Source organism: Sinocyclocheilus grahami, unplaced genomic scaffold, assembly GCF_001515645.1.
Source record: "Sinocyclocheilus grahami isolate Dianchi unplaced genomic scaffold, SAMN03320097.WGS_v1.1 scaffold225.1, whole genome shotgun sequence".
NCBI lineage: Eukaryota > Metazoa > Chordata > Actinopteri > Cypriniformes > Cyprinidae > Sinocyclocheilus > Sinocyclocheilus grahami.
The window spans coordinates 665074-689963 of record NW_015505404.1 but is presented as its reverse complement, the minus strand read 5'-3'; the positions used below and the strand labels follow the sequence as shown (position 1 = coordinate 689963).

Below are 24890 nucleotides of genomic sequence, written 5' to 3'. Positions count from 1 at the left end.
AGGCTCACTGTCACTCTTCTGGATCCCAAGTCTTGGCAGAGAAAATCACAAGCAAGGCTGGGAACTTTCTAGATATGAGGAACAAGTGGAACATGTGACCTCCTTTATGAGAGATTTGGGAAATCCACTTAAGCACAGATAACTGGTCAGGGTTAGTTCCCATGTTCTTCATGTCATTAACTTCTATCACGTTTCGTCACCTGAAAGGGACTGGTGACATTTTCACAGGCCATTCTTCCCATTAAAAATGGATCAGGACCGAGATTTAGAGAGACTTCCAAGCCTCTATGACTTCTAATGGAATTAGTCGATTTCACACTGGCCTGAAGCAAAAGCTCAGGAAACTACAAGACTGCTTAGCAGACAGTGTTGATCCGATTTAGAATGAGGAGGAAGAGACGTTTCTTTTGCCCTTCTACACCAGCATTCAATTACTGGGAGGCTATGATTGTGTGGGATAGTCTGAAGAATGCTTTTATCTCGGGAGATTCAATTTGTTATATTTCCTGCCCTTTCAGCAGTAACAATGATTTCCAATGTTGATTAAAGATAGCCTAATAAATGTTTAGATATATCCTGTGATGACAAATCTGAATTTTCAGCAGCCATTATGCCAATCATCAGTGTCACTTGCTGCATAAATGTCTTATTTCTTTTTTTAATCTTACTTACCCCAAACTTTTGAATGGTAGTGTATCATGGTTTCCACAAAAATATTAGGCAGCAAACCATTTTCAACAACACTGATAATAAGAAATGATTCTTGAGCACTAAATCGGCATATTACAATGACTTCTGAAAGATCATGTGACACTGAAGACTGGAGTAACGATGCTGAAAATTCAGCATCACAGGAATGAACATTATATATTTTAAATAAAGAATGTGCATTTAATTATAGTTTCATTAAATATGCTTTTAACCAGATAGAAAGATATATGACAACATATATATGCTTGTTTTGAGATGGACCAAGTCTAATATGGCTTTCCTCCAAATAAATGTCCTGAAGTGATATTTTACTTCTGACAAACTAGTGGGCTACACAGTCAAACCGTGACAGCTTCATAAATCTTATGCACATGTATCTTATGCAAACAAAGGACAAATAGGTTCATCCATCATCGAAAGTAGCAAAAGTAAACCGAAGCATTCCATATACTTCTGGTGGTTTACCGGAATCATCCCTTGGATAAACAAGATAAAAACTGTTCTTGTTTTTTTCCCAATTGTAATGTTATATGAAGACTGTCATCTAAGTTTTATCATAAAGAAAGAGGCAGGTTTTCTTGCTTTATATCGGATAAGATATATTTAAAACATTGATAATTCCACACCAACAACAGTGAAATCATGATGGCTATTTACAAAGGATGTAAGCACACAACCGTTTTATAAAAACAGTCTGACTGAATACAAAAATGAGGACATGTGGAAACAAGTCCAATGTGTTGATCAAGGAAACTGACTGGCTGGTTTCTGTTGTCCAATTTGACATACAAAGTAAGGGTCAATAGTAAATTTTTCATCAATAAATTAAAAAAGGAAACATTCCTCCATTTGGTCACAAAATTGAAAGGCAAATATTGAATAAAGACAAGTTAGGGAACACTGATGTCCAAACAAGCCCCTCATCTGGGCGCAGAAGGCTGGTTCATCTCAGACACAGCCCTTTAAATCTCATTACCAAGGGGTTACGGCATCACATACACCGCAGGGAAGACTGTTCCGTTACTTTGTCCAGATGTGGTATGTGGCTGATCATACGGTGGGGTTTTTGCCTGAGTGAGGGGTTTGTTGTTGCTGTTGTTGAAGGTAAAGTGGTCGTTTCACTCTGGGTTTCCTACGCTTGGGCTTGCTCTTGGCCTTGGTCAATTGCACCACAAAGAAGGAAAGAACAACCATGGCACCAAGAAAGGCAAACATTGGGATGGTTTGGCCCACCTCTTGATTATAGCGGCCGGGCATTATTCCTGAGGAAAAACATAAACATGAATTACTCCGATCCGTTAACTGAAATCTAAAAGGCAATTTGTGGGTGACAACTGATCGATTACTTCCTAAACACACAGCAAAAGTTCCTTCCTCACCTCCAGGGATGTCCCAGGCTCCACTTTCTCCAGGAGACAGGGGTCGAACCTGAGGCCGATATAGCCTCACATTAGGCAAAACAACCTTGTCCATGTCCACTGACAGCAGCTTCTGGTGCTTCCACAGATTGCTGAGAAGAAATAAATGTAAAAAAAAAAAAACTTGTCAGATGTCGATATTAAAAGACAATGCATCCAATTTTAGATTTGTTTCCACTGACAGTGCAGTAGTTGAGATTGGCAGCAGTCTCATGTGTACTGACCTAGGAGCGGTCTCATTAAGCGGCTGGGGTTTAGCCCAAGACAGATGAGGACATGCAGGTAGAGGACGAGGCTTAGGGTCACCCAAATGAGCCTCCAGCACTTTGGAGTAACGGTAGAGGTGATTACCTACAAAAAAGAATCATCATCATAATAATAATTCATTACATTTATATAGCGCTTTTCTAGGCAATAATAATAATAATAAATCGAATTCATAAAAATGAACTAAATTCATTAAATGAAAATGAATTCATTAAATGAAATTAAAAATAAATGAATTAAATTAAAAACAAATTACTTCAAATAATGATTTAAAGATAATGAATAAATAAAATAAAAATGCACTAATAAAAAATATATTGAAATGTCAATGAATTACAAATGAAATAAAATTTAACAAATAAAAAATATAAATAATGAAAATTTGACAGAAAATTAATGAACTGAAAATAATGCATTAAAAATACAAATAAAAGACTAAATTATTTTTTTTTAAAACACATCAAAAACTAATGAATTAGTTTGATAAAATTATGAATCAAAATGAACTGAAAATGCATTAAAATGAATTAATAAATACAATACTGAAAATGTTTTAAATATTACCTTCCAATCTCTGTGGTAATGGCCTGTCGGTGCCTGTAGGGGGCACTACTCTGTTTTTAGAGTGGGTCAGGCTGGGTGGAGTCATGCTATAGGAAGTGTACTGTAGCAGAGCATCCAGAAGCCAAAAACAGTCTAAAATGGAGAAAAGAGAATCCAAACACATTGAATTAAATTAACACGGTCAAAACATTTATATTTAGTGGTGGTATTTTTGAACTCTCTCAGACTTGTTCGCTCAAATTGTGAGCTTGTATACACAAATGTCCATTACCTTTCTGCCTATGACTGTCATCAATGCAGTTGGAGTCTCCGTAGAGTGCTATACGGCCTCCCCCCTCAGAGGGTGTTTGGTACAGTCCAAGCACAGGCACATTTTCCACCACTGCAGTCTCTTGTTTCAAGACCTCCAGACCTAGAAATTTGAGGATGTCAGATAACAATAACAAGAGAATTAAGAAAACGAGGGAGCTTTTAGCTGGTCTCCATGGATAGAGCAGTGATGAGAGGTGTACAATCACAGCAGCTGCCATGTACCTTGATCCTTTAAGGTCTGAGCGACGACAATCCCATCCTCAGGAAAACGAGCGATGCTGCACCCCGAGGCATAATACACTAAAAGCAAAAAGACATGGTATATTATTATAAATCTTTTCTCAATAATATTTTAGGCAAACTTGTCTCTTGTCTACTCAATATTGTATTTAATAGGAAGCTATGTTTCCATCCATTTTTATGTGCATTTTGGAATATTGCATAAAAACATGCTGGATGGAAACGCCAAGATTAAAAAACTATTTGAGTAGGATAAACTTTTTAACCGATAAGAAAAAATATGCACAAACTACGTTGTAAAAACATTTACCTAATAAATTCCACCATGAGCATAAAAAAAAGGCCTTGTGAGTTTGCACGATGGGCCAGGATAACTTGACTAACCAGCGGACCGATCTCAATGCACAGCATCTGAAAGGTTTTTTGATCGTTCTAAAATGCCTGAGCAAAGTCAGTCTGTATAATTATCTTGCACCACTGCAATTCCTAAACAGCAGGCATCCACCTCCGAAAGCAATGACCACATTTATTGCGTTTTGTTTTTATCCTATATGAAAGTTATTTTGTTTAGTGGCTTCTCCTACTTTTCTTAGTGATATTTAGTGCCAATTTATCAGGAAGTGACTAATCGATTTTGTTCTCTTCGACTCGTTGGATGGAAACAGTGCTTTATTTGCAAATGTTTTATGCAATGTTCCAGTTTTGTGCATGAATTAAATTTGCATCTTTGGATGGAAACATAGCTATTGATATAGTGAGAAGTTATAGTCTTACTGTCATGATCTGCCATTGTGAAGTCTCCCTCATACAGACCGTCACTGAAGGCCATACCCCACACTGCAATCAGGTCATTCAAGGCTGGCACATTAGCGCCCCCTGTGTCCGGCATCCACCATTGCCTGCAAATGTGTAATGGACCTTTCAAAATTGGCCTTTTTTTGATAAACAAAACATGTTTACCCTAAATTGGACACTTTACTAAGAGCCCCTTTTAAAAAGGTATTTGTCAGAGCCAATAACAGAACCCACACAATTTCAATCCCCCCAAAATGATATTCGTTTTGAATTAGGGCACTTAAATGCCCTAATGGGAAGCACACTTTAATTTAAATTAGGACAAAAAAAAAGTAGATGGTAGTTGGAAAATTAGACAAACATCACTGAAATAAAAATGTCAGGTAAAATCACAGTTAAAAGTAATTAGCGAGGCAGTCTAGACACAAATTATTGTCTACTGAAATGCTAACTCTCTGTGCAAATGTTGTTGTTTTTTTGCCTTATACTGTGGTGTCCAAACAGTCTGAGAACAACTGAAATATGAGATTTATCTAAACCTAAATAATTTGTAAAAGGTTTCATGTTTAAGGTAATAAGAAAGTAAAATTATTAAAGAAACATTTCCTATGACCTAGAAATGCATAACTATTATTAATATTCTAAATGTAATACGGTTTTTAAAAAATTTTCTTTAAACGTACAAAAGAAAAAGCATTTTTATTAGTGGACCCCACTGAACATTTACCACGAGACAGATGCAGTACAGTCTTATTTTAAAGGTAGAGACAGTGACAAAAGATTACGGTGCGCCTTAATGTTCTCAGTACCTGGTGTTCTCATCATAGAACTTCACTTTTCTCATGACTGATGTATTGTACCAGTCACTAAAGATGATAAGAGACAGGCCGTTATCTATGTCTCTCCTCAACTTGGTGATTTCCTCTGGAAAATACTCTTCCTCACTGTCCACCATCAGCAAGGTCCCTATAAACACGCAGAAACAGATGACAGTTGATTTCCATCACGGCTTATACCACAAAACTAATTCATCTTCAAGACAGAATCCTTTATACAGAAAACACTCCACTAGATGAACGCCTACCATACTGACTGGCATCAAAGCATGTGATTGGTGCACCCAAGACTTCGACAAAGTAGCCCATGCTGCGAAGGTGCTGATACATGTCTCTAAAGTTTGTGTGAATATGATCACCATTCCTTCAAAACAAGAGAAAAACAATGTCATATACACACTTATAAGAGAAAAACTGCAGTAGTCCCTGACTGCAGAACACAAGATCTAGGGGGCATGGTTGGATCTACATACAGGGGGTGAAGACAGGTAGGTTTAGGGGTGGAGATGGGTGGGTTTAGGGATCAGGTGGTGGAGATGGGTGGGTTTAGGGATCAGGGGATGGAAACGGGTAGGTTTAGGGGTGGGTTTAGGGATCAGGGGCGGAGACGGGCAGGTTTAGGGGTGGAGATGGGTGGGTTTAGGGATCAGGGGCAGAGACGGGTAGGTTTAGGGGTGGAGATGGGTGGGTTTAGGGATCAGGGGTGGAGACGGGTAGGTTTAGGAGTGGAGATGGGTGGGTTTAGGGATCAGGGTTAGGTTTATGGGGGGAGATGGGTGGGTTTAGGGATCAGGGGCGGAGACGGGCAGGTTTAGGGGTGGAGATGGGTGGGTTTAGGGATCAGGGTTAGGTTTATGTGTGAGTTTAGGGATCAGGGGCGGAGACGGGTAGGTTTATGGGTGGAGATGGGTGGGTTTGGGGATCAGGGGTGGAGACGGGTAGGTTTAGGGGTGGAGATGGGTAGGTTTAGGGATCAGGGGGCGGAGACGCGTAGGTTTAGGGATCAGGGTTAGGTTTATGTGTGAGTTTAGGGATCAGGGGCGGAGACGGGTAGGTTTATGGGTGGAGATGGGTGGGTTTGGGGATCAGGGGTGGAGACGGGTAGGTTTAGGGGTGGAGATGGGTGGGTTTAGGGATCGGGGCGGAGACGGGTAGATTTAGGGGTGGAGATGGGTGGGTTTAGGGATCAGGGGCGGAGACGGGTAGGTTTAGGGGTGGAGATGGGTTGGTTTAGGGATCAGGGGATGGAGACGGGTAGGTTTAGGTATATGTAAGTTGGGAGGAGTTGGATCTGGATCCAACCATGCCCCCTAGATCTTGTGTTCTGCAGTGAGGACCATCTCAAAAATTGGGGTAAAAAGGTTTCTAGAAACAAGCTATTAAATGCTGCCCTCTACAGATTCCTTTTCACAGTGCAATGTATTTTCTAACAACTGATTGAATGTGGATTACTTTGGGTGGTCGAGGCTCACCAGTCAAGCGGATCGTTCTTCATGCGCAGGTTGTCTCGAGGGAAGTAGCCAGGTGGGTAGCGTAGGTTGTGGTACTGATCCCACAGAATCCTCTTACTACGTGGAGGAGTGGGGACAATCTTTACCTTCACTGGTAACTTCACTGTAGAGGTCATCTCACCAGCTATTGCTGACTGGATACAAACACACGAAAAACAGACCACAGCAGGTCATGATCTCAAATTACACTAGTCAAAATGAAAGCAGTTTAGATATTTTCTAAGAAGTCTGAAAGCCTTCTAAGAAACTCTTAGAAGTGTAATAAACCAGTAAAGAAGTGCGGTCATTAATTAATAAAATTAATTTATGACTTAAGCAGAAGAACCCTTTCTATTATCATCTTACTGGAGATATCAGGGACAGTACTGTTACTCACATCATTCTCTGCTGGTGAGGCCACTGTAACCATGACATGACCCTGAGCGATGCCTTCCCACGATGCAGCTTTCTTGGCCACAGATACGGAAATAGCAAGGTATCCGGCCCAGGGCCAGAGTACAGGCGAGTAAGACACCGCCACGTCCACATAATCCCCATTCTGAGGAAGGTAGGGTTGCCAGATGGGCTGCGGATTTAAAACATAACTGGGCTTCTTCAAATGGACCATGGATAGTTGAAAATACATTTTAATGTATAAAATAAGAGATTACACTGAATTGCAATGAGTCTTCTTATTATGGCCTACCTTGTCCACAATCCTTCCAGTCACACCCATGCCATTAAGAATGGTCACATTGACAATCGTCGGCATGCCACCGTAGTAAATAGGCTGAGAGCAGTAGGGCCACATATAGGGGCACTCGGTCAGATCTATGTAGCTCGGACTCAGGCTAAAGAATAAAAAACACCATTAGAAATTCATTAGAGGACGATGGCCCTCACTGAGAGCCAGTGCAAGATAATGAACCAGGCCAAATCTACTCTATAATCAGGCTGGGACATAATTAAATCTTAATGAGCGTGCCATAGAGATGCTGGCTACATTTTAAATGGACTGATTCAGCAAACATGAATAAGATCATGCGAGCATGATACGTGAGCAGAATGCTAGTCAAAGAGCAGATCATTATATTTGTGTGCATGCAAGAGACATGCCTGGCTTGTGGCTTGTAGCTGTTAAGGATCTGGTAGGCTCGGAGTAAATCAAGTTTGCCATGGCCCTGCTCAAACATGTTGACGCCAGGCAGCCTGCGAGCTGAGGCGATCAGGGCCTGCTTCATACTGGCCGGGTTCACCAACTCTCGGTTCAACACAGTGCTGGAAAGACAAAAGACAATAAACATGGTTCAGTTAAATGGATGGGGTTTGATGGGATATCATTTCAGTGCAACCGCAGGTTGAGGACCAGAAAACAGACTTGAAAGAAACACTGGCACATGGTGACTCAGAGGCCATAAAGCAAAGAGACAGATGGGGTCAAGTACCTGTGAGAGACTAATACAAATGAGAGCAATATATATGAAAGAGATAGAAAGGAAGGGAACTGAAGGAGGTGAAATGAAAACTTATTAGGTTAGCCCATCACAGTCTGAGTACATCAAATACATAGCAAAAGCTAAGACAGTAAAAGAGAAACTATGTCATTCAATTTCCTGTGGAAAATAAGATTGATTCTGTCAATTCATTTGTTTCTTGTTTTTCTTTTCTTGCAGAATCAATTTAATAAATTTTTCTCTCATAAGGACAAAGGAAAAAAACAAGGCACCTATGCAGAAAACCATAGGTTTCGTGGGACCAATTTATTTAGTTCTACTACATATCAGTTGTGTGTGAGTGGTATGTTTATAGCAATGATTGTACAAAGTACAGGTGTGCCCACTATCAATGACTGTCAGCGCCCTGATAAAGCAGCAAACACGGACCTAATAATGAAACCCTGATCTGAATCACTGATCAAAGTGCATATAAAATGTCGACACCTGACACTCTCTTTTATCTCTTATATTAAGTATATAGGCCTGAAACCAGACGCGCCTAATTTAGGTGTTACACGGTTACAATTTGTTTAAGTTCTAATAAATGCTGCTCTTTTGGACTTATGAAACAGTTCTTTTTCCTATTATCTAATATTTTATTTTTAATATTAATATTTTTGTGAAAAGTGATAAAAAAAAGAATGTCATAAGCACTAAATTATAATGATTTCTGAAAGATCCTAAGAGTGGAGTAATGGCTGTGAATGTTTATGCAAAGCACTAATTTTGTTCATCTGTCTCACCTGGCCAGTAGTGTGACAGCCCCGGCCACTACAGGTGATGCAACACTGGTGCCAGAGAGAGAACGACAGCCCTCCTTCAATCCTGAGCCACGCACACCAGAGCCGTATGTCACAATGTCAGGCTTCACCCTGCCATAGCCACCTGGCAGCTCCTGATCCACAGATAGCACAGAAAGCAAAACAATGATTAAACTGAGCTGACAAGACAGAGTGACAGATATTGTGATGAGTGGGAAAGAGAGCAACACGTTACATTCAATGCCTCAGAAGAGACCGAGTCAAAATTCAGCAGTCATACATGGCCAGCACTTATAATGGCTACTGGATTGTTGGTAAGTTTGATAATAAATTGATTCACAACTCAGATTCAAATATTTATTTGCATCATTGCCCAAAATCTTTTAAGGAATTCCAAAAACAATTTAATATATTTAAGTAAATATTGTTTTTGTTTTTTATTTCAGTGGCATATCTAAATAAAAAGGGCAAGATATTAATCTTTGTGTTAATTTAGTGAAAAACAGTATAAAAACATGCCTTGACTATTTTACCTAGAATTCAATGTCATTTAAATTTTTTATTTTTTTTTGCTAAATCACCCAGTTCTTTAACTGGGAAATAAATTTTTTAATATCTTATATCTCAAGGACATTCATTTATATGCAACTTTATTGCAAATCTACAAAGCTGTAATTCTTTGAACCACTTCAAAGGTGCAATAGAGGGTTTTTACGGAGTCTTTTGAAGTGCATGTGCATATCTTCAATTTATTCTCCTTCCTAAAGCGGGGGAGGCCAGGAATCTCCAGATTTGTGTAGCAGGAGGTGTCTGTGTGCCCTTTTTAGGTCAGATCAAAATGCACAGACATGTTCTAACTGGCCTCTTTAGGCAGCTGCACAGGAAAAACGCAGTAATGTGATGTCACCAAAAGACAGAACGCACCCATGTTGTCATGCCTCGGGATGAGAATCTGGCAATGTTGTCCTCAAAATCAATCCCTCCAACACCAATAACATCCATCTGATCTGCTGGATTGTTCAGAGTTCTGGAAGACCAAAAAAAATCTAGCAAAATCAATAGATGTGTTGGGAATATTGGCCAAATCTAATAATTTGTCCTTAAACTACTTTTCTTACCCATAGAGTGGGCCATCATTGCCAATAGCAGATACCATAATCACCTTGTTGGCTGTGAGCTCCCAAACCTTGTTAAACAGAAGAGTTAAGCTTTTATTAGAGCACTACATTTCAGAGAGCATAAACTTTGATGTACAGGCCAAAATACACAGCACCTTTATTAAAATTTGCTGGCTTGTTGCTTGAGAGGTTTCTCATTTGTAGCTTGCTTTGGACAATAGCACCTGCTGAATGAATAAATGTCAGTTTAATTTGTCCATACCTTATCAACAAATGGATGGTCCATAAAGTCTGGTCCCCCTATACTGAGATTTAAGACGTCTATCTTCTTCAGGATGGCATAGTTAAAGGCATCTAAGAACCAAGAGGTGTAGGACACCTAAGAAGAAACAAAAAAGAACAACAACAACAAATATGTTCGTATGTGGGGATGTGTAAAAATCACCCTGAATAAATTTGTAATAATATACAAAAAAATTATAACTGAGGCCAGTAATAGAACTGGGCGATATATTTTAAAAAGTTTAAAGTTTTTGAGAGAAGTCTCTAATGCTCACCAAGGCTGCATTTATTTGCTCAAAAATACAGTAAATTGTGGAATACTATTACAAATGTAAAAACTTTACTATTTGAATGTTTTGAAATGTATTCCTGCAGTGACAAAGCAGAATTTTCAGCAGCCATTAATCTAGTCTTAAAAGGACAGTTTACCCAAAAATGAAAATTGTCTCACGTATCATTTTTTTTCCTTTTGCTGAACAGGTAATGTAATCGATCAAACCGTTCCCGGTCCCCACTGACTTCACAGTATGAACAAAATAGAAGTATACTATAGAAGTTGATGGGGACCAGAAACTTTTTTGCTTAGACACATTCTTCAAAATCTCTTTTGTGTTCAGCAAAAAAAAGGAAAGAAAGAAATTCATACATGTAGGCTAAATGATCAGTTTCATTTGGGTTAACTATCACTTCCTTAAGAAATCAATCTATATGTGCTGATTTGGTGCTCAAGAAACATTTCTTTATTATCAATGTCGAAAACAGTTGTGCTGCTTAATATTTGAGGAAACTGAGAAACATTTTTTTTTTTTTACACCTTTTTTAAATGAATAGACAGTCCAAAAATGGCATTTATTTGAAAGAGAATGATTTTGTAATATTAAAAATTGATTTACTGTCATTTTAGTGTGTAAATGAATTTTTGAAAGGTAGTTATACATGATCATGGATTTGAGTGTTGTGTGCTACCTGGTTATTAGTAAAAACCCTGAAGATATGAAGCTCAGAATCAGGAGCGAATCCCTGGCACTCTCTCATGCTGGCAATAACCCCAGCAACAAAGGTACCATGACCCAACCCTGAAGAAAGAATGCGAGACAGACAAAGATAAAAGAATGATTGATGCTTGTAATCTGTAAATTTGACCCGTGGCTGTTTTTCAAATGTACATAACAGATTTAAAATAAAACTTTCAAGTCTCCCAGTCATTGACTTTTACTAAAATTATGTAATTTACAATCCAATGTTGTTAAAAATGATTTAGATAAAACCAGATCAAAAAAAACGGGGCATTTATACCTATAAGCGCCAGCGGGACAAATTTACCCGCTATATAATGCAAGTATTTTCGAGCTGTCATTTTCTTGCCGCTTATGTTTTAACATTGTACATTTCTAGGCAATGCCTTTCACTCTCTGCTTTAGCGGTTATGAGTTTCATAAATAAAGTCAAAATGACAAAAAAAAAAAGGCCATTTATGGAAGGTAGGTATTAGAAACACTAAATGCCATGAGTGATGGCGAGTCTGATGGTAAGTTATGCATCCTGGGTCAGCTCAGCATCTGACGGCTCATCTGACAATGATCCAGATATCATATTTACATGTTTTAGCCTAACGTTACTCTAATTGGTCAAACTTTGGTTTAATTATTTAATTTTTGTCTTGCCATACCGTTTATTGTTCGCTACCATGTTGCTATGCTAGTCTGGCCGTTTCCCGAAGAAAAAAAAAATCTCATCTATGTGATGTAATGAATAAAACCATTTTTTTGATTACCCAAAGTTTAATGGTGTTGTTCTCTTATCAAAATTAATAAATATTTAGGTGAAGCTGTGCGCTTGAATTTTTAATCGCATCATCCTATGCAGTGTGGTGAATTATTATTGCTCATTATTGTCTATAGGCTGTTTTAGTCATTCATAGCATGGGTTATCTTAATATATTGATTAATGGCATTGTATTATAATATTAAACCACACAAATATTTAGGCTACTACCTTCTAATTTGCGTTGTCAGTGCAGGCTTTTTTTAGCTTAGGCTACTGACCATTATGGATTAGTGTAGCCTGCATTAAAAAGTCTTGAAAATAAAACAACAGGATAAAAATATAGTTGATGACTAGACATAATCATTTCATGACTCTAGACACTTCTTTGTGAAGACAGTAGCATAATACAGTGAAATAATATGTTCTTTAGCCATATAAATACAGTTGCCATGTGCGTGGGTAAAATTTACCTGCTGGCGTTTTTAGGTATACAGCGATCTCTGGCGGTTCTAGTGTTAAACCGGTTTCATGACATTGTTTTATGTCTCACCATCATCCAGTGTTTTCTCATTGGTCCAGTTGGTTCTTTCTTTAACATTCTTAAAGTGAGGGTGCTTCTCACTCAGCCCAGTGTCAAATACTGCTACCTTCACCCCAGAGCCTGCAAACGAACACAAACAGTAACACAAGCTTCATCGCAAACCCAATCTCCAAAGGTAGTAGAAAATTAATTACAACAGCCCATTCTTTAACACATACCAGTGTGTCCCATCTGCCAGAGCACATCTGCTTGCAGTATCTGGGCAACATGTCTGGGGATGGCCCGTAGGAGACGGCGACTGGAGTGTCTTCCTGTAGCATGCCAGAATCCAGAGCCCAGAGAAAGGCTGGTTCTCCTGAGCGGCCTTGATGACTGCCACTTCTGCACCCAGCGTATGTCATTGCAAGGTGATGCCCCATCAGTGCCCGCTAAAAGAGCAAAGGAATGAGAATTAGATTTCATCCAGTTTGATCATTTTATTTGTGCCATGGATATACGGTGTTACAAATGGTATAAAATAACCTCTATTGACTGACACACTTCTGCCATCCCCTATAATATACCGTAATGTCACCCAGCCATGAGGAGGATTATTAAAAATGCTCACTTCAAATAATGTCTCCCAATTTTTCTTGAACTATCATGTAATTTATCACTCTTTCAGGCCGTTCCCCATTTATATTCACTTTATAAGGGCACACATTTATTTCTCATAACTCAAGAGCACTTATGCCATTCCAGCCCTCTACAAACACCTTGGCAATTGAATCGCCATTGGCTAGTACATTTTTTAGTTTACTCGCCAGACTGATAAATATATATATGTTTGTAAAATGGCACAGTTTTATAAATATATCTCAGTCAGTCAAGAATTACAATATGATAATCAATATTATTTAATGATAAAACTTTAGTAATTAGAATTAAAACTTGATAACCATGTATGAATGCATATTAGTCATTTTAACTGAACTTCGGACTGGTGGTGGTGCTTTTTTGGTTATTCAGTGTTTCTGTAAAAAAAATTTAATTGTGGAAAAACTAACAAAAATACTGATAAGAATGATACGAATTCTACTAATAAGAACAATATAAAACGCAACAAGGATTAATGAGCTACTGGATTCATGAATATTAATCAGGTTGTGTGCGTTCGCTTGAACTGATTCGCTGAAATCAAAACAGGGACGATAATAGGTGAGCACCAGCCAATGAGATTGTCGTTTGCGCATTAGTTCCGCCCACTTGCCGGAGAAAGCTGAAGAATTCCAAAGGAACTCCGTTATTTTGACAGGAAAATACAACATAGAATATCGTTTACATGTAGCGCGCATAGGTAGCGCGTCAATTCTCTCTCTCGCTGCGTGTGTGTGAAACAAAGCGACGGCGAGTCGTGCGCCTTCACGCGTTGCACAGCCATTCAGATGAACTGAAAAACTGCACAGATCGCTTGACGGCGAGTGAAAATATATCTGAGCTAAACTTATACTTAGCCTCCAACTCACACACTGGCGAGTAAAATCTGAGAATTGATTAGCCATTGGCTGATATTAGACATCATTTATTCGCCCAGAGTGAAGATTTAGTCGCATATGCGAGTGATTTACTCGCAATGTAGAGGGTTGCATTCTCTGTAGACAACATTGCCCCAGAACTTAAAAAATACCCCATTATCATGAATACTTAGCTGAATTACTAAATCCATGTTGTTGAGTTGTGATTTTTTTTTTAGTCTATGTACCAGATTAATATAATATGATTCTTTAGCTATAATATCTCATTTATAAATACCTTTTCTGGAAAAAGGTGGTATAGAATATCCCATTCTAACCATTACTAAGACTAGCTAGTTAACATGGCAACATACTTAAATCAGCTGAATTCAACACAACACTAGGCCCAAGTTTGACAATATTGTAAACCCAGTAAAAAAAAAAAAACCCCAGTAAATATTGACAAAGCCAGCAGAGTATCAGATTTTGCCCATTTATCTAACACCAACCTAACCACACAGCATCAACCTCTACACCTTCATTAGCATTTTTATTGGCTCTTTGAATAACTTCTGGAGAGACCAGAGATGGGTAGCCTGTGCTTTCATGAATATTTACACATTTTTTCAAACAGAGCAGAGTCATAATAACAGTGATCAAACCTTTATACAGACACTTTTACATAGAAGAGTTGAGGTGAAGAGTAAAAAAACCCTTCAGCATTTGGAAAGAAATCGTAGGCGTTTAAGCAGGCCAAACACTTCGACCAGCTCTGACATGTCAGTCTTCCTCTCTGGCTGATTACTAGAGCCCGACTGATATGGGGTTTTTGGGGCCGATACCAATATTAGGGAGTAAAAAAAGGCCGATATCGATATATCGGCCGGTATTCGTGTATACTATAGTACAGTACCAGTCAAAAGTTTGGACACTTTCCCATTCGTGTCCAAAGATTTGACTGGTACTATATATAGAATACAGTATATACATAAACAGAATATATATACATAAATACATTGCAATGATCACTCAAATGTGGTGATCAAACACTTATAATGATGTGACAGAGACACGTAATGGAGGCAAGGCATTTAACAATAAACTTTATTATCCAAAATGAGTCTGACATCAGTGCACTGAACAGTAAAGTTGAAGTTTATTCAACTTTAATTCAATTCCATTCAACTTTATTCCGTTGAAGTTTATTTCACTTCGGAACATTCATTCACGGATTTGCGCTACTGTCTTCACACACAGACGAAACTTACTTGAGAAGTGTGAAGTGTGACATAATACACCTCTGTAAATAAATACAATATAAATTAACGTCTCGCGCACTTTAATGCCCTTTGAATGTAACGTGTACGTTCCCTTGGAACTGGAATCATGGCGGAATTTCATGTGAAGTCCACTCCGCAGGGCACCTACGGTCGAACAAGACAATTGCTTGAATTAGAGCTGTCGCGGTGAGGGAATTTCCCTTGCGGTAATTTTGAGTGGCTCAATAGCGCGGTATGCGGTTTTACCGCCATAAATATACATATATATATATAATTTGTGTGTGTATGTGTTAGATATAACTACCGAGGTCATATTCAGAAAACAATGAAACCGAAACCAAATAGCGTTGAAACAGGAAGTGAAGTAAACCGAAGAGAATGACAAAATAACGGTCCACTTAACAGAACATAAACCTGACAATAAGATCGTTAGGCTATCGTTAGCCTATATGTCTAACAGTTAGCCTAGTTGTAATCTGATTTTCTAATCTGACTGGACAAGAGACTTTCTATTGATATTTCAGTGCAGTGCAGTTACAGTGTTGCGCCACAAGGTGGTAGACTACACGTTCAAAAACGCTGATTCATTCATTCAAAGAGACGTAATGAAACACGCTGTTGAAATCATTTTAACTTTGAGCGCCACTTTAGAAGGCTCAGCTGACCAGCAATGCGTCGATGCTAACACAGAGATTTCGCTTTCCTTGAACATGACAACCTATTTTCACAAATATATATGACTCGGCCTGGAGGACAGACGCAAGTAATCGCACGCGCGCAGTCGATCTCGCTCTCATTCACTGTCTGTTTAGGCTTGTTAAGTGCAAATCTACGGAGCCTCTGTACAAATCAGCATGGTACACATTATGTTATCATTACTAACTTGTTTAATATTCAGTCCACATGCATGAAGTGTAAAACGAGAAGGGCATAACCTTACGAAAAAATAAAACACGGAAAAATTGCTCGTCAATAGCGCGGTATTGCGATATTGCGGTTATCGCGACAGCCCTAGCTTGAATACTGCTGCCTGAACAAGAAACCTCCTTACTAAAGTGAAAGTGTTGACTGGTGCCACTATCTCGCGAATGCGCTGGCGGATCTTCACAAAATTCGGGGGATCCCTTCAGCTCGAGGAGCCCCCTCGAACGCCACCCTCCGTGCATCGGTAGCCCCCCAGGAATGCTTGATCGGTCAGTGCCAGACCGCGAATTTAACCACCTGTAACTCCCGAACCCCGGGGGCGGTTCTCATTCGAAAGAGAGTCTCTAGACTTGCACTCGATTCGCGTTCGAGAGGGTTCCTTGAGCTGAAGGGATCCCCAAATTTGGTGCGGATTTGCTGCACCGTTACGGAGATATGGCCGTTCAAAGTTTCAATGGTTTTCCATAGACTTAAGCTTTAAAGCGTTTCATCCAGGTCGCCAGTAGCAAACAATGGAGCGTGCTCTGCTGGACAAACTAAGTAATTACACCATTTCAAGCATTTTATCTGCGTTATATGTTCTGTATAAGTAAATGTTCATATCGGCGGCATATTCGCCGATACCGATATATCGGCGACAGGCTCATATCGGCTGATAATATCAGCGAAACGATATATCGGTCGGGCTCTACGGATTACTGCTCATTAATTCCCCCTAAAGCTATACAGATGAGACTAGCGCATATACTGTAATTATATTACATTTCAATTCCCCACTCGTGCTTTTGTAGAGCTGACCCCGACATAATTTAAATGATAATTACTTGCATATATGCTCTCAAACTGTGACCAGGGGTTATTCTTAGAGGCACTTTGGTTTCAGTAATAAGAACAAAAATACATTATTAGCTGATATTAGTTGGGTCTCTTTCTCTAAGCTGTGCTACATATAGACCATGGTTGGAGAGTGAGATACGCTAGCGTGTGTGGGGGCAGACTGATGGAGCCAGAATGATAAGCAACTCCTTGAGAATTATTCCAGAGTGATGCTGTCTGCAAAAACCCATTTTAGCTATATTGTGAGAATGAGAATTGCATGTGATGAGAGACAAACTGAGCACCACATAATAATGAATCTAAAACTTTATTGGTTTCTCCTCGATGAGCACAACCAGTGATGTCCAATTCAAGAATGGACTTCATAAATATAGCTCTTTTCAATGAGCCAAAAGAACCAACTGGAGAATCAAACAGCACTGAACACAAGATTCATTGACTCAATCAATCAGACAACTTTCTGATGGAAAAGCTGAATTTTTATTAGCCATTACCCCAATCTTCAGTGTCACATGATTCTTCACAAATAATTCTAATAGGCTGATTTGGTGCTCAAGAAAGGGCGTTTTTTAAATTCAACTAATTTTTAGGATTCTTTGATGAATAGAAAGTTCAAAACAACAGCATATATTTGAAACCAATACAAAAGTCTTTATGATCAATTTCAAAATAAATAAAAAAATCTGATCCCAGACTTCTGAACGGTAGTTTACACTACAAAATAAATACCGTATTGACCCGAATATAAGACAAAGTTTTTTTTCTTGGAAATACATCTGAAAAAACGCGGTCGTCTTATATTCAGGGTCTAGACTTTGACATGTCAATAATACACCCACAACAATAGGTGGCACCAAATACACATAAAACGAGTGTGCCATGAAATATGTAATGTAATGTGTGTTGTAAAGATCACGAGTAAGAACAAAAGAAGCAGAAAACCTTACAGCTGCATGAGTCGTGACTGTCATGTTAGCCTGATGGGACAAAACTCCCTTTGTGATTTTAAAATGCAAGACAGTACCCAGATTTGAAGACTACAGTAAGATTTAACTTCTACTGTTAATAAGATTTTGGTAGGCTACTATTAGATGGATAGCCTAAATGTCCTAATTCAGATGGGCTACCTGTTTTTTTTTTTTTATATAAACAGTTTTTTTTGGCATATCAAAAAGTGTATATTTTTTAAATATGATTGTACGTACATTTTACCAGTTTTTACCATACTTTCAAAACAAAAATTTAACTAGGAAAAATATGCAATATGAAAATAATTGAAGACAAAATGTGTTTTACTGAGAAAAAACAAGATTTGGTTTTTAAAAAGCCTTTTTCCAAAAGGTACATCTGGAAAAAGGGGGGTCGTCTTATATTCGGGCCAATACGGTAGTTGGAAAAAATTGTCTCAATGTTTTTTGGGTTGATGCCACAAAATCTTGCAGTAAACATCGGAAAAGCATTATACAGAAGCCGTGTTGCTAGTTTAGGATGCTGGTAAAGGAAGACATGAATAGAGAGGAAGTCATTCTGTTATTATACCAATCACTCTCCCAGAGTCTCAACACTGACAGCAGATTTGCATCGAGGTGCGATTTCTTTTTTTATTCTAGTGGTGGGGAACTCTGTGTGCAAAGACAGAACATTCTTTCACCTCAAACACTTCTGAAAGCCATTTCCTTCACCCCATGCAGTAAATAAACACTTCCTATTTGGTTCACCCCCTGCTGATGACTTTCCTCCCTGCAGTCACCCCAAAGAGAGCTGGGGAGGAACAAATTGCATGTAACCTGTGTGACCCGAGCACAGCACTGCAGGGTTTGATTTATAAATATAATGCGATGTACTAAGAATACTATGTTTTAGTGCATTACAGTAAGGCATAGTACAGTATTATGCTCATGATCTCAATGCTCAAGTGTTATGAGACTAAAGTACTACTTACGGTCTGTCAGTTTGAGGCTGCGGAGGACCATGCGCTGGGGCGTCACTCGTTTGATGTAGGGGTGGTCCTGCAGAGTGAGCAGGCTGCTGCGGGTGTCCTGCCGGATCTCCACCACCTCAAAGTCACTGGGGTAATCACTGGCAGGATTGTCCCGCCGTACGATGCGCCAGTTCACCGCATCCACATCTCGCAGGGCGCTGCTGATGAAATCGCTGCGTGCTTTGGCTGTGAAGTATCCATTAAATGCAACAATGTACTCTAGAAAAGACAAAGAGAGAGAACAAAAGATATTGCAAAATCTCACAGGACAACTGCACTTGTATTTACTGAGGAATGCAACCTCAGCAAGGCCTAGTATTCACTTGGGCATTGGGCCCAAATAGAGACAGAATGAGACATAAAGTCATCATTCAAATGGATTCAATCTTGCATCAACAACCACAATAGAGTCTTTAACATACAGTAAATAACATCTGTGGAATGAAACTGTAGGACAGGGTGGGTACTTATCAGTATGCCTTGAAATATGGCAGTCCTCCAGAGTGCTTGACGCAACTTATAACAAAGCCAACAGAACACGGGGGAATGCAATGCAATGCAGACTACATTAAGAGTTTAATGGCTTTAGGGACAGCACAGAGTCAAATGCAAATAAAAAAAAATACAATTGAAGTCGGCATGAAATGAAAATTCTTCTTTTTCTAAAATGCATGTGAACAATTCATTCATGCACATTTTTTAAATGATCGTAATTCTTAAAACGTCATATCAAAAATACTTCCTACATCTATTGCTGTTGACATTAAGCTGCATGTCCAATCATTTAAGCACATTTATCTATCATTTGGTAGAAGCTAATTCAAGTAGACAGATATCGACATGATGTTCATGATGTGACTTATCAGAATGATTGAAATAAATGCAGTCAGATTAGCAGACAATGTGCTTTGTTCAAAATTGAATTTACATGAAACTTAATGCTGAACAATTAAAACTGGAACTATTGCTACATAAAATCTCCATGCCACAATTCATAGCTTAGGGTGAGGGAAGTGGGAATGAATTAAACATTAGAAGATGGCACAAAGGGCGCATTCATAGAGCAGCAATCAGGCTAAATAAATAACGTGTTACGTTCTGGTCTTGTATACTCACATATACACCACACCCAAACTAGTGAAATGTGTGCCCTGTGAAAACAACTCTGGACTCAGATTAAGTCTTAGGAATGTATTGCCAACAGTCTGGCCCAGCCGCCAGCAAGCACACACAAACAGTGCATAGGGCACAATCCAGCCAATGAATGGACAGAGAGCTGCAGCACAGTGGAGTACATTACACTAGCGCTGTTTGACCTGAAACGCTCACGTTTTGTCCTGCCCTAAATTACAACAGGAAGGGCAACAGCTGCTTTAAATCCTCAATAAACGGGTTGATAGCTGATTTTCAGTGCAATAAAATGTCAATCAACACTAAAAAGTAAATTACAGCACTAAATGACATACTAAAACACAATGTCTGAGCATGTTGTAGTCAACGAGGAATTCAGTGTTCTCCTGATGGTCAAAACACTTAAACCTTAAAGGGGTCATATGGTGTTGCTAAAAAGAACATTATTTTGTGTAATGAAATGTGTTTGTGGTTTAAGGTAAAAAAAAAAAACTTTATTTTCCACATACTGTACATTATTGTTTCTCCTCTATGCCCCGCCTTTCTAAAACGTGTCGATTTTTACAAACCTCATCGTTCTGAAAAGCGAGGTGTGCTGTGATTGGCCAGCTATCCAGTGCGTTGTGATTGGCCGAATACCTCAAGCGTGTGACGGAAATGTTATGCCCCTTATCATACTGTGATGCCATGTCCCGGCCGGAGCGACGAGTTGCATCCAGTGGGGACATAATTACGGATTATAATGACTTGTACTGTCTTTTTACGCGTTGCGTTGCTTCGTATTGGCCGAATACCTCAAGCGTGTGACGGAAATGTTATGCCCCTTATCATACTGTGATGCCATGTCCCGGCCGGAGCGACGAGTTGCATCCAGTGGGGACATAATTACGGATTATAATGACTTGTACTGTCTTTTTACGCGTTGCTTCGCGCCACGTAAACATAAGACCATGTCTGCATTTGTGATCGGAGAAATGACAAACAACAAGTGCTACTCTACACTGCTCAAAACTCACGTTTGAAGCATCAGTGGCAAATTCTTTAAATGAAAACGGACTTGCAGTCTGTGAGTCAGAACAGCCGGCATTGTAGTCTACGCTTACAGGATCAGGAAACAGTCCTAAATATAAAAAACAGTCTAAATATTTGGGTTGAAGTGTTCTGGAACAGTGTTGTAAATATAACTTAACCACTGATTTCTAGTCGTGTCCTCTTTTGGAAGACCAAACAAAGTAGTTTCGCTTTCACAACGAAACACACGAAGGGCTAGAGTGAGCAGAGGCCGGAGGGCTAGAGTGAGCGGAGGCTGGCGGCTTGAGAACGGTGCAGCCGGAGGATTCGACGAAGGAGCCATGTGACGACCCCGGGCTGGACTCCGCTTCACAGCGCGAAGTTGATGCATTCCCTCAGCGACCAGCACGGATCAGCTCCAGGCATGACGAAGCGGATATCATCCTCTTTTGGAAGGCCAAACAAAGTAGTTTCACTTTCACACGAAACACACAGTGTCTCGACATGGCGGAAGCAACAATACTACAGCGAGAATAAAAGTTACGCCTTATTTCTTTGCGTGAACATTTGGGCGATGTTATGCAAATCTTCGCACATCGTGACGTAGACATGTGGGGGCGTGTTAGAACAAACCGTTTTAGGTAGGCGTGGTTGACTCTTAACTTTTATAAAGAATATCTCTTTGGATTTGAGACTTTAGTCTTTGCAACTTTACAGATCTTCTTTATGCACCAAGAGCTTGTAACACTTCAAAGAGAAAGGAACAATTTTAAATCGCATCATATGACCCCTTTAAACAACTGGCTAAGTATAAGCCAAATTAATCATACTTTTGTTACAAACACAATAAGACATTATTAATTTACAACAATGACATTACTTACCATGCTTGACCACTTTGGTAGAAAAGTCCAGTTTCAGTGTGAGCTGCGAGCAGTTTGTGCTTAAGAGTGCATCAGCATTTAGAGGAGAAGGAAAGGGTGTTGAGAACGGTCCACTGTCTTCCTCTGTGCCCACCACAGGCAATCGACACCCTAAAAAGGCCACAAGCAAGCACAGCCGTACAATCATGGTCCCTGCGGTCCGTTTCTGGTCATTGCCCATTTAAAGATACATGTGTCCTCAAAGCTAACAAACGTGAATGGGTATTTGCAGTTTCGAAATAGTTTAAGTCCAGAATGCAGAGAAGCCTGAATAACACATGGCTTAAGTTTTCATTTCTTTCGGCGTTTTCTCTCCATTGTGTGTTTGTGGTCCAGTGGAGGTGATCAGTGTGGCAGCCTGAGGTGGAGGAGGGGGGCCATCTTCACAAAAAAATAAATAAGAGTAAAACAGTCTATTGTAGATCAGGAGGGGTATTCATCTGGTGATGGGATTCCTCACAATGACCAAAGGGTTTTATGTTTTCTGCAGACAGAGAAAAGACAACAATAGTTTTGTTTAGCTAGTTGCTGGAAAAACAGTCAACTGATACTTTTACTTAGCAAGGATGTATTAAATTTATCAACAGTAAAGACATCAATTAGACATTAATCCTGTTTTTTAAAACTTTCTACTCAAAGAATCATGAATGTCTCACAGTTTCATAAAAATAAGCAGAATAAATGTTTGCAACATTGATAAGAATAAGAAACGAGCAGCAAATCAACATATTTGATCGATGTTATGCAAATCTTCGCACATCGTGACGTAGACATGTGGGGGCGTGTTAGAACAAACCGTTTTAGGTAGGCGTGGTTGACTCTTAACTTTTATAAAGAATATCTCTTTGGATTTGAGACTTTAGTCTTTGCAACTTTACAGATCTTCTTTATGCACCAAGAGCTTGTAACACTTCAAAGAGAAAGGAACAATTTTAAATCGCATCATATGACCCCTTTAAACAACTGGCTAAGTATAAGCCAAATTAATCATACTTTTGTTACAAACACAATAAGACATTATTAATTTACAACAATGACATTACTTACCATGCTTGACCACTTTGGTAGAAAAGTCCAGTTTCAGTGTGAGCTGCGAGCAGTTTGTGCTTAAGAGTGCATCAGCATTTAGAGGAGAAGGAAAGGGTGTTGAGAACGGTCCACTGTCTTCCTCTGTGCCCACCACAGGCAATCGACACCCTAAAAAGGCCACAAGCAAGCACAGCCGTACAATCATGGTCCCTGCGGTCCGTTTCTGGTCATTGCCCATTTAAAGATACATGTGTCCTCAAAGCTAACAAACGTGAATGGGTATTTGCAGTTTCGAAATAGTTTAAGTCCAGAATGCAGAGAAGCCTGAATAACACATGGCTTAAGTTTTCATTTCTTTCGGCGTTTTCTCTCCATTGTGTGTTTGTGGTCCAGTGGAGGTGATCAGTGTGGCAGCCTGAGGTGGAGGAGGGGGGCCATCTTCACAAAAAAAATAAATAAATAAGAGTAAAACAGTCTATTGTAGATCAGGAGGGGTATTCATCTGGTGATGGGATTCCTCACAATGACCAAAGGGTTTTATGTTTTCTGCAGACAGAGAAAAGACAACAATAGTTTTGTTTAGCTAGTTGCTGGAAAAACAGTCAACTGATACTTTTACTTAGCAAGGATGTATTAAATTTATCAACAGTAAAGACATCAATTAGACATTAATCCTGTTTTTTAAAACTTTCTACTCAAAGAATCATGAATGTCTCACAGTTTCATAAAAATAAGCAGAATAAATGTTTGCAACATTGATAATAATAAGAAACGAGCAGCAAATCAACATATTTGATTGATTTCTGGAGAATCATGTGACACTGATGACTGGATGGACTGCTAAAAATTCAGCTTTGCCACGGGAATAAATTACATTCTAAAAATATTCAAAGAGAAAACAGGTTACTTTAAATTGTAACTGTATGGTCGATCAAATAAATCCAGTGTTGGTGAGCATAATAGACTTTCAAACACATGAAAATACCTTATTTTTTAACAACAGCGTAGACATTCAAAAGCACAAGGACTATTAATTGGGCTGAAAATTTGACACTGATTGTGGGACTTTTTGTACAGATGTTTATATCTTCCACTGATGCTCAATATGCTTTTTGGCTCATCTCAAACTATGCTGGAGATCATGATCATCAGGTTTTACGCAAACTTATGGAGTTCATGCAGGTCAAGCACTGCTATCATTAAAGACATCTAGAATGATGCTTATAATCCACCACGAAGTGTCAGCCTCATAATATCATGAGAGATATTTTCATGAAAACATGGTCCCCCACCCACAGGCACACATCCAGAGGCTTAATTCGCCACTAACTCTGGGCTGTGAATGCCTGTCCCACAAGAGGGGGGCTTAACTCGGATGGGCTGAGCTGTTATGCAACTCAGTTTTACATCCGTAAGACCTAAGCCCCCAATATGCACACCATACGGCTCTTTACTACAGACAAGACCATCCTTGCTAGTCACAGATACACACAGAATAGGTGCAAGGCTGTAAAATGATTGTAAAGACATAAGCACTACTGACTTGTGTCAACATGCTTTTATAGTTGCCATGAAACAGAAGTTGTGATATTCCTTTCTTGTATATCATAGTGAATTTCTAGCAAGAAAAGTGGGGGGGGGGGGGGGTGTCCCCCCCGGGCTTTCTCCTGTTGTGGTGTGCAC

The 24890-nt window shown here is 39.3% G+C and overlaps 1 protein-coding gene across 2 annotated transcripts in view; it reads right to left on the bottom strand.

Annotated features, from left to right (window-relative positions):
• Positions 1-1294: 1294 nt before the first annotated feature.
• Positions 1295-24890, bottom strand: part of mbtps1 (membrane-bound transcription factor peptidase, site 1) — a 26433-nt gene continuing 2837 nt past the window's right edge. The window contains exons 2-23 of one of the 2 annotated variants that reach the window (XM_016287792.1): positions 23226-23753; positions 19075-19332; positions 12817-13026; positions 12608-12718; positions 11257-11366; positions 10271-10387; positions 10009-10076; positions 9815-9917; positions 8873-9024; positions 7750-7911; positions 7340-7484; positions 7031-7219; positions 6616-6788; positions 5392-5507; positions 5117-5273; positions 4287-4411; positions 3495-3572; positions 3232-3372; positions 2961-3092; positions 2354-2480; positions 2091-2221; positions 1295-1973 (exon numbers count right to left, since the gene is read on the bottom strand). In XM_016287792.1, coding sequence (XP_016143278.1) covers positions 1762-1973; positions 2091-2221; positions 2354-2480; positions 2961-3092; positions 3232-3372; positions 3495-3572; positions 4287-4411; positions 5117-5273; positions 5392-5507; positions 6616-6788; positions 7031-7219; positions 7340-7484; positions 7750-7911; positions 8873-9024; positions 9815-9917; positions 10009-10076; positions 10271-10387; positions 11257-11366; positions 12608-12718; positions 12817-13026; positions 19075-19332; positions 23226-23445 — 3237 coding nt within the window. In that variant the 5' untranslated portion in view covers positions 23446-23753 and the 3' untranslated portion in view covers positions 1295-1761. Of the gene's footprint in view, positions 1974-2090; positions 2222-2353; positions 2481-2960; positions 3093-3231; positions 3373-3494; positions 3573-4286; positions 4412-5116; positions 5274-5391; positions 5508-6615; positions 6789-7030; positions 7220-7339; positions 7485-7749; positions 7912-8872; positions 9025-9814; positions 9918-10008; positions 10077-10270; positions 10388-11256; positions 11367-12607; positions 12719-12816; positions 13027-19074; positions 19333-22139; positions 22659-23225; positions 23754-24890 lie in introns of those variants that run through there. The other variant, XM_016287791.1, reaches the window with a different exon arrangement.